At 43.8% G+C, this 18993-nt stretch overlaps 1 protein-coding gene across 3 annotated transcripts; it reads left to right on the top strand.

Moving 5' to 3' along the window:
- The first annotated feature begins 245 nt into the window (after window positions 1-245).
- LOC132084535 (scaffold attachment factor B1-like) lies at window positions 246-18735 on the top strand. Of its 3 annotated transcripts, XM_059489707.1 has the most exons (21): window positions 246-495; window positions 1880-1967; window positions 2952-3016; window positions 3107-3385; window positions 4531-4593; window positions 5415-5442; window positions 6393-6897; window positions 7355-7401; window positions 7800-7900; window positions 8197-8346; window positions 8444-8544; window positions 9005-9141; window positions 9675-9763; window positions 10243-10379; window positions 10979-11272; window positions 11881-12018; window positions 13183-13222; window positions 15347-15459; window positions 16156-16268; window positions 16452-16518; window positions 18330-18735. In XM_059489707.1, exons 1-21 carry the CDS (start codon window positions 301-303, stop codon window positions 18448-18450), a joined length of 2871 nt encoding a protein of 956 aa, XP_059345690.1. In that variant the 5' UTR covers window positions 246-300; the 3' UTR covers window positions 18451-18735. The 3 variants fall into 3 exon arrangements, 2 of the variants coding, with proteins under 2 accessions (XP_059345690.1, XP_059345691.1); XR_009420077.1 differs by lacking the exon at window positions 16156-16268 and having other exon boundaries at window positions 247-495; XM_059489708.1 differs by lacking the exons at window positions 246-495; window positions 2952-3016 and having other exon boundaries at window positions 1898-1967.
- Window positions 18736-18993: the final 258 nt, after the last annotated feature.

The following is an 18993-nucleotide window of genomic DNA, read 5'->3' as shown; positions in this document are numbered from 1 at the left end:
GCAAAAGGCGTCGCCCGCGTCCAAGGACGGCTCGCGAGCTCTCGCGCATGCGCGGGAGAGGGGACCGGGGGCCGGCCGGCCGCGTGACGTAATCGCCGCTCCGGAGTTGGCGGCGCCGCGGCGCGAGTGGCCCGCCCGGGTCCCGGTGCGCATGCGCGCTGCGCCTCCCTCCCTTTCCCGCCCCCTCGCTCTCCCCTGCGCCCCGGGTCTCCTCCATTTTGTGCTGCGGCGGCAGCTGCGGCTCTCCCGCCTCGCCTTCTCCCCGCCTCGCCCCGCACGAACGGGTCCGAACCGCGGCCCATGGCGGAGAGTCATTCACCGGCCGGGCTGGCGGAGGCTGCGTCCCTGGCTGGGCCTGGCGTCCCCGGTTCGGAGTCGGAGAGCCGGCGGCGGCCGCTGAGCGAGCTGCGCGTGATCGACCTGCGGGCCGAGCTCAAGCAGCGCAACCTGGACAGCGGCGGCAACAAGAGCGTCCTCATGGAGCGCCTGAGGAAGGTGAGGGCGCTGGGGCTGCCTCGGGGTGCGTAGAGCGGCTGCGACCCCGGCCCGGCGGCACCGCTGAGGAAAATGGCGCCAAAGAGCGCTCGGGGCCCTGAGGGGATCGGTGCGAGCGCTCGGGGCCCTGAGGGGATCGGTGCGAGCGTTCGGCGCCCTGAGGGGATCGGTGCGAGCGCTTGGGGCCCTGAGGGGATCGGTGCGAGCGTTCGGCGCCCTGAGGGGATCGGTGCGAGCGTTCGGGGCCCGGCGGGATCGGTGCGAGCGCCCGGCGCCCTGAGAGGATCGGTGCGAGCGCTCGGGGCCCTGAGGGGATCGGTGCGAGTGCCCGAGCCCCGCCGGGATCGGTGCGAGCGTTCGGCGCCCGGCGGGATCGGTGCGAGCGCCCGGGGCCCGGCTGGGCTGGGCCGGCCCGGGCTCACCCTGTGACCGCTGCTGCTGTCACCGAGTGTCACCGAGCCCGCTCCGGTCCCAGCGCACGGCCCGGGTATTTCCAGCTTCGTGCACCACAGGGTTCTGCTGTTCTCTGAGCTGCTGGATTTACGGTTCTGTGCTCTGTCTGTCGGGATTTTTGCTGCGTTTTTCTGGCAGTTTAGCTGGTAGCCCTTTCACTGTATCCTCATCACACCGCTGAGTGTGTTAATCCCATGAGGAATCCCTTCTCTGATCTCCTTGCTGTGTCTCAGAGCCGAGGTTTTTACCCTGTCAAAACAACCCGTGTGTCTGTGATCAGTTCCAAATGCTGTTCACTTTCAAGATCTTGGACGTGCAAATCGCATTTATGCACATCTGTCACCCCCAAACTCGTACTGCTATTTAAAAACAACAGCTCTTTTTCTATTTTAGCCACTCTATCGTAAAAGAAGCAGCTTAATAATCTGTTTCTCATCAGAAAGCATTTTTAAGAACTTTAAGCGTTATCAGCAACTCAAGCCACGTGTAAAGTGGCATGTACAACATTTAAAATTTTGAAGCAACATATAGTTAATTATAGTTTACATAGAACTGAAATACAATTATAGAGGCTTTCCATGGAGCTTATGCTGCAGCTGCTTGCTCTGTACTTGACACAATTCTCCTCGTGGTCACAAATACAGAAACACTGCAATTTACAGTTTCATCTGTAAGACTGATGATAAACAATTCCAAATGCTATGGGATTGGCTTTTTTTGCTGACAGTTTTCCCATAACCTTACACCAACATGTCACTGCCTTCTCCCTGCTTGTTGCTTTGCTCTGGTGGTTTTTTGTTTGTGTATCCAAGTTGCTGATTCATGGTTTGGAATTTTTTAGCCTCTGGTGTGCAGCTCTTAAACTCAACAAAAATGTACAAATGAAATTTTTAATGTCTATTTTTATATCTTTCTCTTTTGCCCCTATTAGGCTATTGAGGAGGAAGGAGGGAATCCTGATGAAATTCCAGTGGTTTCAGAAAATATCATGAAGAAAACTCCAAAAAGAACCAACAAAGGTAGTTAGAGAGACTTTTTATTACTAGATTTGGTTTACACAAAATGTAAATTTGTGAGATGAGACTCAACTGTTTTGCCAGCTAATTTGTTTTATTTTTATCATTACCTCTGATTTGGAGTAATGGTGCAATTGCTAAAATGCAGGCTAAAATGTGAAATGTCACAACTCTGGGTGAAGGAGATCTTTTAAATCTTACTGATTTCCAAGTCTCAGAAAAACACCTGATGTCTGTTACAGCACCTTTAATGTGGGGATGGAAATAGATGAAATATTCCTCTTGGCTCTAAAATCCTTCTCACTTTTCAGTTGTGATGTGCTTGTATTTTTTGAGGAAAATAAAATTCATAAAAGGTCAAACAGCTGCTTAGCTCTGAGTTTGAGGAGTTGTTCCTTGCTGCTGAAGCTGGTGTAGTGTTTTTAGTGATTTCAGTAATTCCATTAATTGGGATAATTCACACCCAGCTGGTGGGCAGAGCATTGCAGTGAAGCCCACAGGTAAAGTGGGGTTATTTCAGTATTTTGTGTTGTGTTTTTGAGGAAAATAAAATTCATAAAAGGTCAAACAGCTGCTCTGAATTTGAGGAGTTGCTCCTTGGTGCTGAGGCTGGTGTAGTGTTTTCAGTAATTCATTAATTGGGATAATTCCCATAATTCCCATCTGGTGGGCAGAGCACTGCAGTGAAACCCCCAGCTAGAGTGGGGTTATTTCAGTATTTTATGCTGTGTTTTGTTTGGTTGGTTTATTTTTCTTCTCATAAGTGTTGAGGTAATAAATTGCTGCAATCTGAGCTGAGCCCGATGTTCTGGGGAGGTCACAGAGCTTGAGCTGCTGCCAGGTGCTGGACTGTGACTTGTTTGTCACTTACTGGGTGCTCACAAACAGGGCAAAAACTGAAGGAAACACCAACTCTGATGGAAAAGCAAAGCTTGAGGGGTGCAGTTATAATTTCTGCTCTCATTCTAATGATGATGATGTTGTTAGGACGTAGAGCAGATGAAGAAGGAGTGGAGGACAATGGCCTGGAGGAGGATTCTGGAGATGGACAGGTACAGGGGCTGCCTCTGGAGGGGATGATGGTGGCAGGTGGCTCTCAAGTCACCCTGACTGTGACAATGTCCTTTTTCTTCTTTTCACAGGATGATATTGAAGCAAGTTTGGACACCTTGCAGGACATTGACATGATGGATATCAGTGTGTTAGATGAAGCTGAGATAGACAATGGCAATGCAGTAGATTGTGGAGATGATTACAGTGCCCATAACATTCTTGACTCACTGTCTGATAGCAAAGAAAATGTTGATGCAGAAGTGAAAGAATTTCCAGATCAACCTACAGAGTTTGCTGTAGGTAACTTGGAGGCATCCCCACAATTTTCAGAAATGAAAGAAGAATCAAGAGAAATACCAATAGTGATGGTATGCATCTCTTTTGTGTGTGGAATCGGGGTTTTCTTTTTAAAATTTATTTATTTCTGGGTTAAATAGCAAAATGCTAAAGCTAAAAGAGTACTTGGGAAAAGAGCTAAAGAGTACTTGAGAAAATTTGGAGCTGTACTGGTTCTTATGGTAGTTGCATTTCTTTTTACATATTTGTGGAAATATGTGTCTTAATTTTTAAAATACCTAAGTGTTGTTTGTACATATGTGATTGTATTAATAGCAGTTTACAGAGTGTTTGTTTTTAATCATGCTTTGAACTCTGCTTCACCTTATTATTTATAATGTATATATTATTCCTATTTTAATCTCTTTATTTTAGAGAACATGTGAGGCATACAAATAGTGTAGCTTACTTTATCCTCAGCTGAACAGCACCATTCAGGGAATTATATTCAATGTTATTTTTCTGCTAAGATTGGGTCTTGCAGTTATTCAGTTGCTGAAAATGTTATTATGTTGACTTTCTGTGTTTATCTGGCTATTGACACTGGGCTAGAGGATAATCCCTATCCCCTTGAGATAAATCAAGTGCTTTATCTCCTGAAATGTACAACAAAGCATTTGAAAAAATTATTTCTGCCCCATCTAAAGGGGGAGTATTGCTCTTTGTTGTGTGTCCACACTGACTACGAGGTTCAGAAGTTATGTATATTTTTTCTAAAGCTGCAGAAATAAGTTTGGCCTCCTGTCCCCAGGCATATCCTTGTCCTACACAAATCAAATGGAAATACTCAGAAAAAAGGGTGTTTTTTTTGAGTGAGTAAATATCTTGAGGCCAGGTCAGCTCCCATCATCTGCTTTCATCAGTGAAGGAAATAATTACCAAGTCCTGTAGGTTTTTTTGACTCTGTTGTTGCTCTAAATGACAGGGATAAAAATCAGATTTTGCTGTTGGAATCCCTATACTTGAAAGATGTTTGTGAGCTTACCATCATGGTTAAGAAATAATGAGAGATTTTATTCAGTTAGTGGTGGTTATCACTCAGTTTTTACCATTATTGGTTGTTTTGGGTGCTGGGTAACAGCTGTCAGTGCAAATACAAATCTTCATTTTCTCACTCAGATTTCACTCAAAATATTCCTTTATAAATAACAAGGTGTCTCCTGTTTATTTTTTAAAGGTAGAGTTTGAAGATGTTGGGAACAGTTTAGATGCTTCTTCATCAGATTTAACCATAATAAAGGTAAATGGTAGCCAGTTTTTCTTTACAAACAAAAAAAGCATAAAATACACAATATAATACTGTATGCTGAAACTGTGTGTGTATAGTGGATGCATTCTTCCTCTGCAAAAAATGGGAATTAATGCCTTTGGATTTATTCATAGAAACAAAGATTTCTTTATCAGATCATATATGTATATAAATATGTATATACATATATAAAATATATTTATGATGTATGTATCACATTGAGTTTGGTGGTAGATTGGACTCCTTTTATCTGATATAAATACCAGCTCAGTGCCTTCCATTGTGTTTAACTTCCATTAAAAATGTACATATCCCAGGGTGAGAAGAAAGCTGGAACTGTCAATTCCTGAAATGCTGCCCTTGTTTCCAGATCACTCCTGGTAGGTTAAGAGCACCAGCTCCAGGTGAAGCTGGTGTTTCTGTTGATGCTGTTTTCAGAAAGGAGACTTCAAAACACACAGGGTAGAGAAGGGTAACATGAGGATAATCTTTCCTTTATTCTGCTTACATTTATTGATTTATTTATCCATGTGAATGTGTAACATGTGTTCAACAGGTGGCTGAATTGGAGAGGTTTTAAAGTTTTCACAGACTTCATACATAAAGTTTGAGGATGTTAAAAACGCATCTTAAATTTTTCTTCTGAGAAATTTGTTTGAATTTCAATGTTTTCAAAGCTGAAATAGGCTAAATTATAGTAATGCTTTTACTGAATAATTTCTTGTAATGGGTTGATAAAAAATGTCATTCAGATTAGCATCTTGCTTATAAAATAATGATATTTCTCCTTTTTAAAATCTTTTTCACTACAGGAACTTGAAGAGTTACCTTTGGAGCCAGGTACTGTTTGCTTTTGTTTGGTTACTTTGATTTATTGTTTTTTAAATGAAAAAAAAATTCCTGGGCATTTAAACAGTTTCATTCTTCATTTAGGCTTTTTGCGTCCCTGTTTGGTTTTTTTTGGTTCTTTTTTTTAATGCATTACTGTAGTGTACGTTATTATGGTGGAAAATCCAGGTCATGCAGGGTCATAGAGATTGGAAACCCAGTCATATCACCAGATCTGTGAATAACCACCCTTGGAAAACTTGTTTAATGCCATGAAATGGTTCCCTAGAACTGTTACTGCAGAGTGAAGTTAAGGAACGAGCCTTAAAGATGTAAAGGTTCTGAAAACAGATCTTGTGATATCACACTGTACAGTGGTTCTGTGAATAAATATAAATACAGGAGTGTAGGCAGTGCAAAGCTCTGGTGCAGAACAGAAATTCAGGAGTGACTGGACTTCAGAAGAAGGAGCACGCTGCCATCAGGAATTTGCTACAGATCTCACTCGCTGTCTGGACTGCATACACACTCAGAACCATCAGAAGATGCCCAGTTCTCATGTTGGACTGTCTCTGCTAAAAGAACTCAACAGAAATTTGGAAAATTGAACTCTCAGTGCCTTGATACATTGAGTTAAGCATCTCGGACTCTGGAAGCTAACTAGAGAAGAAACAGAGCTGAACGATTTGCTGAAGAATATGAAGGCTGAGCCTGAAGTTTTTTGTTAAATCTGTGGGGGCATTTTTCTTGGCTGTTGAGGTGCTAGGGCTGATTTGGCAGGGTGTGAGAGAGCAGTTAGCGTGGTAGGTGTAACACTGTGTACACTAGGGTTTTCCAATCTCTGTGTAGCTTAGCAGTTCTCTTGGTGTTAGTGTGGCAGCCATGCCAGTTCCACATTTGTGATTTGCTGTATTTCCCTGGTGATTAAATCTTGTGCCATTCTATTCCTGTTAAATCCGTAGAAAATGAGAAAATACTCGACATTTTGGGGGAAACTTGTAAATCTGAGCTACTTAACGAAGAACAACCTCCCGAAGCGGAGCGGCCGCGTGCGCAGGAAGCCAGTAACGCGGGGCCAGGCAAGAGGCTGGCTGAGGAAGAGGACGCTCTCGCTGCCGCTCAGCTGGAGGAAGATGCTTTAGCTTTGGACAGCAAATCGGCCCAAGCTTTGGCAAGGAAGGAAGCAAAGCGTTTAGTGGTAGCAAAAGGGGAGACAAGTGAACAGAGCCCCGAGGAAGAGGCCCCGGACTCTGAAGGTGTAGTGGTAGAGACCCTAAGCGATCAGAGTAGCAAACGCTCCCAAGGCCTGGAAGCCTCTAGTGGGGAGGCAGCGGAGAAAGGCGCAGGTGCCGAAGCCAGAGATAGCAAAGAAGATGGCAAGAGAGCAGAAGACAAAGCTAATTCTGAGGAATCTTCCCCTGCCACTAAAGAGTCCTCAGCCAGTGAGGGCGGTGATCAGAAAAAGAGGTTTGTTTTTTCTCCGTTCTAGACCAGATGCTATCTTTTATCATTGGTCCTTAAGTGATGCGAATAAGCTGTTTCCTTCAATTGGCCTCCGAGACTGATGAAATTGTAGCCTATTCCTAAAGGTCTCTTTTATTTCTCCATGTGTAGATATATTTTTTTTTTTTCTTAAGAACAGTGGGTTTGATTTCTTTCCTTCCTCAACCTTCAAAGGTTGTTTTCCCAAATTACTCTTATTTCTGTCATCTAATGTGCTGGTTTGGCCAGGAAGAAGTGGGAAACAGAATTGTCCGTTTAGGGGTACAAATCCCTATTTCCTGTCACTCTTCTAGAAAATTGCCAATAATAGTGTTTATTTTGGAACTAATTTACTGGTAGGTATCCAATTTTAGTTGTGCTGTCTAGAATTAATGGTGTTTTTGCATATGATCTCTTGAGTAATGTGGTGTTTTGTCTTTAGCCCTGTTGAAGACAAAGATACAAAAGCAGTCACAAAAGATGAGAAAGGTAGGTGCATGTTTGGGGGTTTTTTGGGTTTTTTATTTTCAAAGGACTTGGAGTAAAAAAGAGGACTGTTAATTCAGTGAACCCTCAATGCAGTTGTAACACAGCCCTTCAAAATATAACTAAAATAACAGTTCTTTGTAACTTCTGTAACATTATTAACAAACAGAGTTGAGTTTTAAATAAGTATTTTTTTGTGATTTAACATTTGATACTTTGTAATTCTCCTTAAAGTAATTGAAGTGCAGGAAGAAAATCTGTAGCTACAAACTTTTTAAGAGTTTTCAAATGTACATTTACTATGGAGAGTTTTATGAAGGAAAAATGTGGAGGAGTTAGGGTTCTGAATTTTGTTCTCCTGCATTTGTGTTTCATGTGGTCTTATGTTTTTTGTGCCTCAGGCCGTGTGGGAAGTGGTTCTGGCAGAAATTTGTGGGTTAGTGGACTTTCCTCCTCTACTAGAGCTACAGATTTGAAGAACCTTTTCAGCAAGTATGGAAAGGTATGTAGTGGATATGTAAATTAATAAACCAGAAAGTGGTAGTAATTTTTATTCAATTTTATTTTGCTTTTTACAATCCCACTCACCCTTCTCTGTGTATATCTGCCTTAAGCTACTGCCCTGCTCAGCAACTTGAAGATGAATTTTCTGAGCTGCATTATTGAAGGGGGCATTGATTGAACTAAATGGCTTTTAGAAGTCCTTTCCCATCCAAATCTTTCTAAGAAATGGTCATTAAGTTAGAATTTATTTAGTGACAGACCTGCAAACACTGAATATTTTGTTTTTTCCCAAAGGTGGTTGGTGCAAAAGTGGTGACAAATGCTCGCAGCCCTGGCGCTCGCTGCTATGGCTTTGTGACAATGTCAACTTCTGAGGAGGCCACCAAGTGCATTAATCACCTCCACAGAACAGAGCTGCATGGTAAAATGATTTCTGTGGAAAAGGTAAGTGGCAGCTACTTCATGACATTGTAAGAAAATAAAATCATGCAGTTTTAATCTCTGTCTCTGACTATGGAATTCTTTCTGGCTGAATTTCTAGGCAAAAAATGAACCAGCAGGAAAAAAGCCTTCTGACAAAAAGGAAGGTGAAACAAGGAAGGAAAAAGACAGGCACCATTCTGCAGAGTCCAAATCTGAGAAGTAAAGTGTTGTTTTGTATTTTATGATACTTAAAGACCACTTATTTCAAATACAGCCAGGTGACCAAGTTGAACAGTAACTGTAATAAATCTTTGTTTAATGTTTTATCCTGCATTTGAAATAGGAATAATACTTGGAAAATTGATGTTTTACAGTAGTAAGGGCATCTAAACTGACTCTCTGTCCAGAAATAAAAAGCTCTTTAGTGTTAGTATAAAAACTTGTTAGCTGTATAAGGAGATACTAAATCAAATTATTTATAGATAAACCATTATTTTTACCAGTCATTTGTCCTCTGTTTTGACTCTGTCTTGGACTCTTCTTTTAACTGACAAATATTTCTAGGATTTAGTCAATCTTTCTGGTAGACTGTGTGGTTAGGGAGTGATACTTCCAACATTGGTTTTTCAAGTGGTTTGTTGCTTTTGAAAGAGGCATTTTGCTTTCCTGCTTTTTGTAGATCTGTTGGTATTAAGAAGGAGGAGAAGATTGACAAAAAAGAGGATGCTAAGAAATCAGAAAAAGATGAAAAAGAAGGAAAAGAAAAGGATGAACAAAAGACTGGATCTTCTGATAGATCCAGGGCAAGCAAATCAGGTGATGCTGGCTGTCTTTCAGAAATGTTTTCAAGGATACTTGTACATTATTAGATGTGATTGATAATTCAGTGAAAAGGAGCTTACTTAGTAAAACTGGCACAAACATCAGAAAACACCTTGAAAATTTTTACTTTAATTTCTAATAACTTAAAACAGTTTCCATAATTCTTATGGAATTGCCACTGGGTTTAGACCTGACACTATGTGTGGTTTGTGTCTTTTTTTGGGCTTTTTTTTTTTTAACTGTGGCAAATAATGTATTTTGTGGACAGAAGAATTAAATTAAATTTGTATTCTTTTAGCTGTCATCCCTGCCAGAAAATATTGCTGTAATTTTTGATAAATTTACTGCTCCCATCCTCATGTTGGCCAAATCTTGGCAAGCTATTTAAATCATGAATAAGTTCCATAAGTTATTAAAAACCTCATTAAAATAACTTTTTACTATTTAGTGTCCTCACAGTTTTGAATCTTGCAAGAATTGCTGAATGTCTTTTGTACCATTTATTTTGGCTCTGTTTTGTTTTCTAGCAAGTCGAGGAACAGAGAGGACAGTGGTAATGGATAAATCTAAAGGAGAGCCAGTAATTAGTGTGAAAACCTCTGCATCAAAAGAGAGGGTAAGGCCAACTTCCAGAGAAGCTTTTGTGTAAAAACAGGTGCCAAATAGATTTATGTGCTCAGAGATGAAGGGGTACAATATGGTACAATTATCCTTTTGGAAAAGCATCAGGGTTTTAATGATGTGGCAGAGGGGAAATGCTTCTGTTTCACCTTTTTTATACTTTTCTACTGCTGACCTAGTGGAAGAAGTCGAGTTGCAGTATGAAAATGGTGTTAGGATGATGTGTTTCCCTGAGCTTGGAATGTTATTGGTGTGTGTTGTTTGAAATCACTGCAAGTCAGGTTGTGTTCCTTTAGTATTTATTTGTAATATTTAGAAGTTCTGCTCAAATTTGGGGTAGTTTTCCCTGGAATTCCACTGTTTTTTACCTCTGAGAAAGGCATGGCAGCCTGTTTTGTTCAGGTTGACATAGTGTAGGTAATTGCCTAGGAAATGCACCGTGTTCAGCTCATGCCTTGTTCTGATTCATCTCAGAGCACAAAGAGCCAGGACCGCAAATCGGAGAGCAAGGAAAAGCAGGATATTTTATCCTTTGATAAAATCAAGGAGCAGCGAGAACGGGAACGGCAGAGGCAGAGGGAGAGAGAAATCAGGGAGACGGAGAGGCGCCGGTGAGTTCCCAGCACCTCTGAACTTTAAAAGACATTTTTTACCTCTTACCTGTACCTTTAACTCCCTTACCTTTCTGAGTTTTTGTTCAAAGCAGTGCTGTGCTGACCCTCCAACAGTGACATCTCAGATTGATTTCAGACTAATTACTATTTCAGATTGGTTTCATACTAATTACTGCTAGAACAGACATAATGCCAAGTGATGGAGGATTTTACTGCTGAAATCAATGCTCTCATGAGACTTCCATAGGTGCTTTCAGGCTTTGTCTTCCACTTGACTGGATTTCAATTTCCTTGATTTTTCCCCTGAAGCTTGTAAATACTTTTTGTGCATCAGATTTGTCTTAGGACTTGCTGTACTCTCTGAAAGCTTTTTCAGACCTGACTTAAGAGTAGATACTGTGTTACTTAAACAAAGGTGAAAATTTCTGCATCTGTCATTTGTATGGAGTTTTTTATTTTCCCTTAAGCTTAATTGCAAAGAAGGGGGAGAACATAACAAGGGGAAAACAAAACAAGAAACACAACCTAAAGCAAAGAAGCAGTAAAGCTTGGACTGAAGAATCTCGATTAAAAACTAAATATCTCTTTTAAATTAGAGAGAGAGAGAGGCGAGACCGGGAGCAGCGCCTCGCAGCCATCCACGAGCGCGATGAGAGACAGAGGCTGCAGAGGGAGCGGGAGCGGCTGGAATTCCAACGGCAGCGCCTGGACAGAGAGCGCCTGGAGAGGGAGAGGCTGGAGAGGGAGAGGATGCACATAGAGCAGGAGAGGAGACGGGAGCAGGAGAGAATCCAGAGGGAGAGGGAGGAGCTGCGGCGGCAGCAGGAGCAGCTGCGCTACGAGCAGGAGCGGAGATCCGCCATGAGGAGGCCTTATGATCCTGACAGCAGGTGAGGAGCAGGGCAGTGGTGCTCCAGACTCCTCAGCCACATCCCCTTGGGGAGCCTGTGGGAATGGGGAGCACTCTGGATAAAGCAGTCATGGGAGCTCACAGCTAAAAGACCCTTTAGGTGCTGCTTCTAACACTAATAAAATTTGAAGAAGAGCAAATACTGTGCTTGTCCACTTGTAAGCCTTGTTCAAGTCTACTCTTCTTTCCCAGAGAGGGATGACCAAGAGTAGTAACAACACAGAGTTGTTACTTTTTTGAGTAATAGAGAGTAGAATAGTAATAATAGAGTAGTAGAGTTGTGCTAATAGAGTAGTAGTAGTAAAGTAGTACGATTAGAGTTAATAGAGTAGTACTAATAGAGTTAATAGAATAGTAGAGTTGTTTGTATTGACTCTGAATGGTAAGGGAAAAAATACTCATTCTCTTCTCACATCACCACGTACTAAAATTAAGCTATTTTTGGTAAACCAAATTTTCTCTGAAACCAAAATGCGACTCGTGCTTAACACACGTAGATTTTTAATTCCTGGGTTGGATGAGGTTTGAGAGAGCAGGAAAGGGGAGGTGTTTCTGGGGCTGCTGCTGATGTGAGCCCTGTGTGTGCAGGAGGGATGACCCCTACTGGCCCGAGGCCAAGCGCCTGGCGCTGGATGACCGCTACCACTCGGACTTCGGCCGCCAGGATCGCTTCCACGACTTCGACCACCGCGACCGCGGCCGCTACCAGGAGCACTGCTTGGACAGGTTGGCAAGGCACTGCCTCTTCTTGTCCTTCCTGTGCCTTCAGAGAAATTTGGTGTCTTGTTGTGGCTTGATTTGGTGTCTTCTTCGTGTCAGCAGAGTAAAAGGAATCACTCCTGTGCATTTCTCATGTCTGATTGCACATGTGCTTGTAATCCTTTGTTTCTGTGGGTTAGGGACTATGGAAAGAGGGCGACCCACGTGGTAGGGAGGAATGATGAGGAGGACTCCATCTTATCAGAAGGCTAATTAATTACTTTATTATACTATATTATTCTCTACTATATTGCCTTACATCTAAACTGAATCTGCCAGGCACTCAACTGCCCGGAATCTCATGACTGTCAGCCCACAGTCCTGACACACACACACACACCTGGCCCTGACAGGCCAAGGAACCAAAACACCATCACTGTGGGTAAACTATATCCATACTGCATTCTGCTTTGGCACAACACAGGCACAGCAAATAAGAGTAGAATTGGTTTTTCTTTCTCTGAGGTTCAGAAAATGTGAATGTTAGAAATATTCTCTGGAAGAACTGTGCCTTGCTTTTCTCTGTGAAGGGAAATGTGGCTACAAGGAACATAGAAAGAGGCTGCATAAAGATTATAAGCCAAGTCCTAGTGCAGTCTGCCATGATGTTGATGGAGATACAACAGCTCCTCTCAAGCTGTATGGAAGTCTGCTTTATGAATCCCTAAGACTTAGCCTTTTCCTTTTGCTTTAAAACTTTCCCTGTTTTCATCTTTGCAGCCTGGCTAATGCAGGTTTTTAGCACCACAGAATGGAAAATACTTTCTGCATGGTGCCAATGAGATTTCTTTCTGTTTGCTCTCAAGGGATCTCTGGTGAAAACTGTGCTGTTTGTTTTTTGCTTGTAACTCTTTTCTGACACTGCTAGATTCACTCAGTGTTCTCCCTTTGTGTCACTGAGTACCTGGCCATCCTCAGTGCTGCCTTTTTTACCCATATTACAGTGATAGGTGTTAGTTTTACCTCTTTTTATGCTATGAAATAAGAACTCTTTTGAGTTATCTTGCCACTGAACATTAGCATCCAGATTTACAGCCTAATGAAAGTTAACTTTTCATGTGTTATTTCATGCAGACCCTGGAATTAGAATAACAATGTTGATTCAACTGGAACTTGTCTTTTTTGTTCCAGGAGAGACTGTGCAAGGGGAATTCCAGATCGAGATGGGCAGGTATGTTACAACCAAATTACTGCTTCAGTTAAAAATCAAACCAAGCTGACCCCAAAGCAGAAAGGACACAGTGTGCACACAACACAAACACAATTCTTTCACCTGAGATACTTGAGCAGAACTAATTTTGTGTGCTAATAAGGATAAAGGAAATCATTAGGTTACCTGCTTTCTGGGGTGGTAGCCTGAGATACAGGCAAGGGGAAACATCTGAGTGATGGGAGCATCTTTTCAGGCTGATGTGTGGTAGTAAAAGCTTTTTCATTGACCATCTTAGGTGTTAAGAGAGAGCTGCTGTACTTACTTTGCTGGCAATGGATGCCTTCTCTCACATTTATCTAAGTGAAACAAGGCTGTAAAAGGACAGGTGTGAAAATCAATGCCACAATGGGATTCAAAACCTTTCATTTCTGAAGAGAGGTAGGAAGTGAGCAGATATTCTATATAAAAATTTAAAACCTGAAGCCAAGAACATAAAAAACCTTAGCAAACAAAAAAGATCTCTCCCACCAGTGAAAAATAAATGTCTGGAATGAGCCATGCCCTACAACAGAACCTTGAAAAAATGAGAGCGCTATAATTTTTTTACCAAAAAACCAAATTTTTGCAATCCTAGAATGTTGGGAAGAATGAAAGTTTGACAAGAAAATCTCACAGATATGTATACTTAGCAGAAAGATTTTTAAATGTAGAGTCTGATGAAGGAATAGAGATGGAAGCAAGTTTTGATATAGAAGAAAAGAATTGCTGAGCCAGTCTTACTGGATAACCAAGGAGGCAAAGGGTGTGTTAGTTAGAAGGGGTTTTTATGGCTTAGAACAAAGGATAAATCCACCTCAAAGATGTTTTTACCGAGCAGAAAGACAGCACAGGCAAACAAGTCAGCAAAGTTTCAAGTAGAAAAAAAGTCTCAGAATTTTCCACTGCAAGAAAACCGAAAAACAACTTCTAGCTTAAACTGTAATGTACTAACTTTTAGTGATTGGAGAGTAGTAACATGAATATGGAAATTACAGTAGTTATGATGGGCTATAGATAATAGTTAAGGTATAGATTGGTTGTACTGTATTAAGATGCTCAGTAAAGGAAAGTATATAATGCATTGTGACCAAAAGAAAAGTATATAATGCATTGGTAACGTAAACTAAGGGTCTCCAGGCCTGCCTGCAGCTGGAGCTGACAGCTGTAGGCACAGCTCTGTCACCCACAACCCTGGACTGCTGTAATGTCTCAGATACAATAAACTGCATTTTGAAGAGCTGCCTGGAGTCCCACATCCCTCATTTAGGCTCTTACAGTGGCGCCCAACGTGGGGCACCATTAGCAAGAGCCTGAATAAGGGATGCAGGACTCCAGGCCTGTCTGCAGCTGGAGCTGACAGCTGTAGGCACAGGCTCTGTCACCCATGACCCTGTAATGTCTTATATGTAATAAACTGCATTTTGAAGAGCTGCCTGGAGTCTCACATCTCTGATTTAGGCTCTTACAGTGGCGCCCAACGTGGGGCGCCATTAGCAAGAGCCTGAATGAGGGATGTGGGACTCCAGGCCTGCCTGCAGCTTGGGCTCACAACTGTAGGCACAGGCTCTGTCACCCACCACCCTGGACTGCTGTAATGTCTTGGATACAATAAACTGCATTTTGAAGAGCTGCCTGGAGTCCCACATCTCTGATTTAGGCTCTTACAGTGGTGCCCAAGTGGGGCGCCATTAGCAAGAGCCTGAATAAGGGATGCAGGACTCCAGGCCTGCCTGCAGCTGGAGCTGACAGATGTGGGCACAGCTCTGTCACCCACAATCCTGGATTGCTGTAACCTCTTGGATACAATAAACTGCATTTTGAAGAGCCCCTGGAGTCCCACATCTCTGATTGAGGCTCTTACAGTGGCGCCCAACGTGCGGTGCCATCCAAAAGAGCCTTAATGAGGAATGCGGGTCTGCAGGCCTGGCTGCAGCTTGGGCTGACAGCTGCAGGCACAGGCTCTGTCACCCACAACCCTGGACTGCTGTAATGTCTTGGATGCATTTTAAAGAGCCACCTAGAGTCCCACATGCCTCATTTAGGCTCTTACACTAGCAGAAAACCTGTGTTGGTGTTTGTGACTGTGTCCTGCTTGCCTTGCAGCACTACCCCGACGAGCGGCACGGGGGCCCCGAGCGGCACTCCCGGGACAGCTGGGGGGGCTACGGCTCCGACAGGAGGATGAGTGAGGGAAGAGGGATCCCCCCACAGACCCGGTTAGTGCCTCCCACAGCAGGGAAGTGATTTGGGGTTCTTCACATCTCCTCAGTGAGCCTTTGGAGGGTGACAGCACAAGGAGCTTGACAAGTGTGAATCCTCTCTCCAGATCTTTGAGCATCTGCAGGAGCAGGGAATTGCCACGTGAAGCTCTGTAGTGAGTAAAGAGCTGCTCAGTTAGCTCAGCTCCTGACTGTGCTTCTCCTGTAAATAACTTTCATTTCTACAGATGAGATTCAGTCTGTTTCTACAGTAAGGGCTACACAACTCTCATTCATGGCCAGTGGTCAGGTTTTAAAGGAAATTGAATGAAAAGTCTGCAGTGGTGGGGTAGAGAACTTGGACTCACCTGAATTGTAGTGGTTTCTCTTTAAACCAGTGAATCAAGCTGGGCTTATTCCAGCTGCATGATTTTCAGACAGAGGAGTGGCAGCCAGTGAATTGATCCATGCCTGAGTATTTCAGTCCATTGCAATATCCATGATGTCTCTGGATGAAAAAAGCCCAGTTTTGTTGTGTGAAGGATGCTGTTCAGCATTGTCTGTCATTGTTTCTCTTTGAGTGGTTGGGTGGCTACAGCTGTAGCTTGATTAACCATTTAACACACTTTGGCATGGGGTATGGTGTTTGGCTTTACCCTGTGCTGCTCAGTGGGTAGGGGACATACCTAGAAGATGTTCTTTTATTTTTTTAAGAGATGGACGTGACTGGGGAGATCATGGTCGAAAGTTAGAGGGGCATCAAGATCGTACATGGCAGGGAAATGTGGATGGAGGAGTGATGGGACGGGATCATGAGAGATGGCAAGGTACACTTGCTGCTTACCAGTGTGATTGTGGTTCTTTTCTGTGAATTACTGCTGCTGAACCTTCTAGTGGTAGTTAAATTACTGAGAAATCAAATGCAATTCTGGGAACAAGGTGACATTTGTATTAGGGAAACACAAAAACTTGTCTTTTTTTTTTTTTTTTTTTTTATCTTTTTGAATTAGGTGGTGATAGAAGCATGCCTGGTCAGTCAGGACCAGGCCATGGGATGACTCGAGGAGGGACATCAGGGTAAGAACCTCTGTCAGAATGTTTATAATTCTTTTATGATACTTTGATCTGTATAAGCCTGGATTGGCAAGGGGGAAGAAAAACCCCAACAAATTAAAGAAACACCTTTCAGAGTGTAGGAATATGCCCCCTGTTGATGGAGTGACTAAAATATTCTTTGTCTGCTTAAAAAGGCAAAAAGTCCAGAAGTTTCTCCCCATGACTGTAGATCAATCACTTTATTGTACTAATACTAAATTCTGCTCTTCAGAAAAACCCATCACCCTTGCCACACAGTCCAACACAGCTTTGATGTAATTAGTCAATCCCTCCAAATACCATTCAGTGTCCAAGTAAGAAATCACCCTTTGCTAAATAAATCTCCTTAACCAATTCCACATATGCACAACATATGTGCAGCAAGTGATAAAAATTGTTTCTCATTTTCTCTGAGCTTTCTCAGGAAAAGCCTCCAAACACCATCCCCAGAGTCCATTTAAGAAATCACCCTTTGCTAAACAAATCTCCTTAACTGGACTGTGGTGATGGTGTTTGGAGGGTGTTCCTGGGGATCTGTGAGAAAGCTCAGGGAAAATGAGGAACAATTCTTGCCTGCACTTGCTGCACCTGTTGTTGTGCACATGTGGGATGGGTTAAGGGGATTTATTTAGCAAAGGGTGATTTCTTAACACCCTTTTCTTACTCACCCTCTGATTTCTTAATCACCCTTTGCTAAACAAATCTCCATAACCCATTCCACATCTGCACCAAGATAAGAATTGGATCTCATTTTCCCTGAGCTGTCTCAGCTCCCCAGGAGCGCCCTGGCAGTGAGCTCTGTCTGTCTGTGTGTCTGTCTGTCCAGAGGTGTGTGATGCCCTGGCAATGAGCTGTGTCTGTCTGTCTGTTCAGTGCTGCCCTGGCAGTGAGCTCTGTCTGTCTGTTCAGTGCTGCCCTGGCAGTGAGCTCTGTCTGTCTGTCTGCTCAGCGCTGCCCTGCTGTCGTTGCAGGTGCGGAGCTTTCTCCGGGAGCCTCTGTCTGTCTGTGTGTCTGTCTGCGCGTGTGTCTGCCTGCCTGTCTGTCTGTGTGTCTGTCTGTCTGCTCAACGCTGCCCTGCTGTCGTTGCAGGTGCGGAGCTTTCTCCGGGAGCCTCTGTCTGTGTGTCTCTCTGTCTGTGTGTCTCTCTGTCTGTGTGTCTCTCTGTCTGTGTGTCTCTCTGTGTGTCTGTCTGTCCGCTCAGCGTTGCCCTGCTGTCGTTGCAAGCGTGGAGCTTTCTCCGGGAGCCTGTCTGTGTGTCTGTCTGTGTGTCTGTGTGTGTGTCTGTCTGTCTGTCTGTCCGCTCAGCGCTGCCCTGCTGTCGTTGCAGGCGCGGAGCTTTCTCTGGGAGCCTCTGTCTGCCTGTCTGTCTGTGTGTCTGCCTGTCTGTCTGTGTGTCTGCCTGTCTGTCTGTGTGTCTGTCTGTCAGCTCAGCGCTGCCCTGCTGTCGTTGCAGGCGCGGAGCTTTCTCCGGGAGCCTGTCTGTGTGTCTCTCTGTCTGTGTGTCTGTCTGTGTGTCTGCCTGTCTGTCTGTGTGTCTGCCTGTCTGTCTGTGTGTCTGCCTGTCTGTCTGTGTGTCTGTCTGTCGGCTCAGTGCTGCCCTGCTGTCGTTGCAGGCGCGGAGCTTTCTCCGGGAGCCTGTCTGTGTGTCTGTCTGTCTGTGTGTCTCTCTGTCTGTGTGTCTCTCTGTCTGTGTGTCTCTCTGTCTGTGTGTCTCTCTGTCTGTGTGTCTCTCTGTCTGTGTGTCTGTCTGTGTGTCTGTCTGTCGGCTCAGCGCTGCCCTGCTGTCGTTGCAGGCGCGGAGCTTTCTCCGGGAGCCAGGGCCCGGCCGTGCAGGGCCAGGCTGTGCCCGGGGTGTTTGCAGGCGCCCAGAGGAGCCCCAGGCTGGGTGAGCCGCGCTTCAGCCGCCGCTACTGACGCCTCCCGTGCCCCAGGGGGGGTTTAATGCCCCCTGACCGTGGCTGGGAGTTTTATTAACCCAGGGTCACCTTGAGGTTGTGATTCTAAAAATGCCAGACTGCTGCTGTGCTGTAGCCAAATCCTGTGTCAACTTTGGTTTGGGGTTGGTTTGGTTTGGTTTTATTTTTTGTTTGTTTGTTTGTAATGAACATGGTGTTGGTCAGACATCGCTTTTAAGTTTCTGTAAGTGAAACATTCCATTTTTCAGAAATAATAAAATTGGTATGGCTGCTGGTTTTTTTTTGTTTTGGAGTCTTTGTCTCTTTAATGTCTTTGAAACCTCTCACAAGGTCCACAATCTGCTTTTAGCACTGTGAGATTTGAAGAGAAGTGCTAGATCTGGGGCCTGGCAGACTCTGCCTGTCTTTAATTATTTCCTTTGTGCCAATATTCTTTCTACATTTCCATTTTAGTTTTCTGTCATTACAGGGTTAGAAAAAGGAGGAGGAAGAAGGAAAGCTGGGAGAAAGGGGGAAGGAGAGAGAGGATGAAGAAGGAAGG

Source organism: Ammospiza nelsoni, chromosome 27 (assembly GCF_027579445.1).
Source record: "Ammospiza nelsoni isolate bAmmNel1 chromosome 27, bAmmNel1.pri, whole genome shotgun sequence".
Classification (NCBI taxonomy): Eukaryota; Metazoa; Chordata; class Aves; order Passeriformes; family Passerellidae; genus Ammospiza; species Ammospiza nelsoni.
The sequence above is the reverse complement of the archived record's forward strand: the minus strand, read 5'-3'. Positions and strand labels throughout refer to the sequence as shown.